This window comes from Protobothrops mucrosquamatus, unplaced genomic scaffold, assembly GCF_001527695.2.
Source record: "Protobothrops mucrosquamatus isolate PMUCROS unplaced genomic scaffold, P.Mucros_1.0 scaffold667, whole genome shotgun sequence".
NCBI lineage: Eukaryota > Metazoa > Chordata > Lepidosauria > Squamata > Viperidae > Protobothrops > Protobothrops mucrosquamatus.
Genome location: NW_015386955.1, coordinates 127,798 through 131,336, shown reverse-complemented (window position 1 = coordinate 131,336; position 3,539 = coordinate 127,798). Strand labels below are relative to the sequence as shown.

Sequence of the window (3,539 nt, the reverse complement as noted above, 5' to 3'; positions counted from 1 at the left end):
TTTTTTTTAATTAAAAAAGGTTCTTTATCTGTATCTGTAAAGTGCTGTCCCTCCATGATTTGGGGAAAAAACCCTACTACTGTAATCATAGCATGCTTGTTTCTTCGTCCATCATTTCTTTCCTCTCAACCTCCACTCCACACCTTGTATAACCTGAAATACCTGCCCAGTTTATTTTTCCCACTTCAAGAATAAGCCATGCTTTCTTTCCATGAGTGTCCAATTTGCCTTGTTTTACAAAACTTTCCATTGCCTGGAGGCTCTTTTCCAGAATACTCTGCAATTTCAGGACAGTAAGCCACTAGAAAGTAGGATAGGCTTTCAAGAAGACATGGGTCTTTCAGCCAACATTAATTTACCCCAAAAATGGAGCAAAAACCCTATGAGAATTCTGAGCCCAAGAATTTGCTTTAAGACAGTTCCTACTTCTTTCATACAAACATTGCAGCTCTCTTTATTTCAGCCATCTAATGGGCTGGTTGGCTTAAGTTTTCTGGACCACAGCTTCTGTCACCTGTCACCATTAACCATGTTATCAACAGTTGATGGACTAGATAGAACGCATCACTTGGAGAGCCATGCCATGCCCATCTTTAAGACCCATTCACACGGGACACCTGGTTAGGATTTCTGAGTTCACCTTCCTATCTGATATGCCTATCAGAGGCAGAGAGGAGGGGGGGTCCCCTCCGATGCGCTCCCCCCTTCCCCAGAGATGGGAGCATGCCAATGGAAAAGGAGACCCTCCCTCTTCAGATGACGGGGGGGGGGGAAACAGGGAGATAAAAGACCCCCACAGCCCCGAAGCTGGGTAATTCGGTTGCACCAGCTGCAGGTCCCCCCCCCTCGCCCCTTTTCGTGGCTGCCTGGATCTTCCCTTCCTATGAGCCCATCCGGCGAGGAAGCCCTTTCGGACCATTTCCAAGGTCGGAGTTCAGATGAGGAAGAAAGTCCCGGCGTCTTGGGGGAAAGCACCCGGGGACGCTGGCCCCGTCCCCAAGGAGTCCCGGAGCGGGGCCGCCGGGAGTAGCCAGCCCACCGGAGCAGCGGGGAGAGGGGCTCCCGGCGCGGAGGTAGCTGCAGCAGCGGAGGCCTCCGAGGGGCTGGCCAAGCCCCCTTACTCCTACATCGCGCTGATCACCATGGCCATCCTGCAGAGCCCGCAGCAGCAGCTGCCTCTGAGCGGGATCTGCGCCTTCATCCGCCGGCGCTTCGCCTACTACGGCCAGCGCTTCCCCGCCTGGCAGAACTCCATCCGCCACAACCTCTCGCTCAACGACTGCTTCGTCAAGGTCCCCCGCGAGCCCGGCAGCCCCGGCAAAGGCCACCTGTGGCGCCTCCACCCGGCCTCGCAGGGGATGTTTCGCAACGGCAGCTTCCTCCGGCGCAGGCAGCGCTTCAAGCGGCCCGCGCCCTCCGCCGCCGGGATCTTGCTCTTCCCGCCTCCCCCTGGCCCTCTGCTGCCTCCGGCGGTCGGGCCTCTGCCCGCCTGCGCCTCGCCGCCGGCGCCGGAAAGGAGAGCGGGGGCGGCCCGAGGGCCCGTGCAAGCGGGAAACGGGCGCCAGGGTCCCGGGGAGGAAGAAAAGCGGCCCCCGGGGGAGATCGGCCTGCAGGGCGGCGACAGCAGCAGGTGCTCCTTCAGCATCGACAGCCTCATGAAGACGGCGCCTGCCCTGGTGCAGCTGAGCGCTTGGGTCCCCTCCCCTGCCGCCGCCACCTGCAGCCCCAGCGCGGCTCTGCTCTCCCACCCGGAGCGCCTCGTAGCCTCGTGGAGGACCTTGCTGGCTCCCCGCACCGGTCAGGGTCCCGCAGCGCTGTTGGCGGGTCACTCAGAGTTGATCCTCCGCGTAGAAAGCCCCTCTCCTGCCTTCTAGATCCGCGCTCCCGATCCTCTTGCTGAACCTGGCCAATGGCTTGCAGACGGCAGTTTCAAGGACGCCTCGGATCTTTAATCCGACCTCTGATTGCTCTGCTTTAGCACGCCCCCGCTTCGAAAATTGAGGTGGTGTCTCCTTAAATTGTGAAAGTCACTTGCCCGTTCTCGCTCTTTCGCACCACGCTGATCAGGGTGGTGGGGCGAAGCACAGCATCCTACATAACGAAAATGTCATCCTTCTTTCCGGCAGCAACTGAGCAAAGTCTACATGTGCCCCACATGTAAGGATCCATGTAATGCAGTGTTCTAATTTCTAATCAGGATTGGATTGGAGCTCAATTCACACCAATGGACTGCTTATTAATCGTCAACATTTTAAATACATAAAAACAGAAATAGATGACTCCGATGAAAGGGCTGAATTGATAAAGAAGTTCCATTTTATTAACAGAATGAGACCCTTTGATTCCCAGGTTTTGCAATTACCTCCTTATGGCAACATATGTTTGTGTCTCCTTCCAGCTCAACGTTCCTCTTTTTTCTTCCCCAAATATTGTGGGTTATTCTGGATATAGTATTACTCTGGTCCTTTTCATCTGCCCTCCCATGCTACCAATATAATGCTGCATTCCTTAGTCATGATTGTAACCACTCACATTAATGTTATATAAATCTTAACATCCAAACAATTAACAAAGTTCGGATGCAAGTTGATCCAAAGACAGACAAGCTCCAGACAGAGACTAAGACATCCAGGAATCTTCCATTAGTTTTTTTTGTCAAACATCAACAGGTTACTTAGAGCAACTAAAAACCGTAACTCTTTTTGCTATTCCTTATATTCTACTTTCAACTACTTGGTTCAACATTCCTCCTAATTCTCAACAACTATAATTCATTTTGAACTGAAAAGGTTTCAGTTTGCATTTCTACTTTATATACATCTCCCATCCCTTAGTTTATTCTTGCTATCAAGCATCAAAAACGTATCTTGAACTACAGGTACACAATTAGAGTAATAAGATTGCCTGTGGGACAGGCGTCAAATATATGTATTTCTCATGTGAACGGATTGCCCTTCTTGGAGGATAAATCACTATGTATTATGCAATCTGTCCTAGGCCTCAAAAAGTATCCTATTTATTTTTTATTTTTTATTTATTTTTATAAATTTTTATTATTTAAACCAACAAAACAAAACAAAACATAACACACATATATACACAGTATATATTTTAACAGCAATTTCGTAACAGTAATCTTCTATTATTTACATTTCCCCCCATTATTCTTCTTCGGAGTATTTGTCCTTGTTGCCTCATTATTTCTTATTTGCATTTTTCTTCCTTCATACATTATTATACACACATTTTCCACTTTTAACCTTTCCACATTTATTCTTTATTTCTACTCTCCAGCCAGTCATACCACTTGCTCCATATTAAATAGTATTCTGTGTCTTCTTTTTCTTTTATCTCTTTTGTTAATTTGTCCATCTCAGCACAGTCCAGGATTTTCTTTATCACTTCTTCCTCTGATGGTATATTCTCATTTTTCCAGAACTGTGCGTATGCTATTCTTGCTGCCGTTGTTGTATGTAGAATTAAGTACCGTATTTCTTTACTATATTTTCTGTTTAAAATACCCAGCAAAAAGATCTCTG

The 3,539-nt window shown here is 48.6% G+C and overlaps 1 protein-coding gene across 1 annotated transcript; it reads left to right on the top strand.

Annotated features, from left to right (window-relative positions):
• Positions 1–938: 938 nt before the first annotated feature.
• Positions 939–1,874, top strand: LOC107289303 (forkhead box protein D3). The gene has a single exon (XM_015818033.1). It carries the CDS (start codon positions 939–941, stop codon positions 1,872–1,874), a length of 936 nt encoding a protein of 311 aa, XP_015673519.1.
• The last annotated feature ends 1,665 nt before the right edge of the window (positions 1,875–3,539 follow it).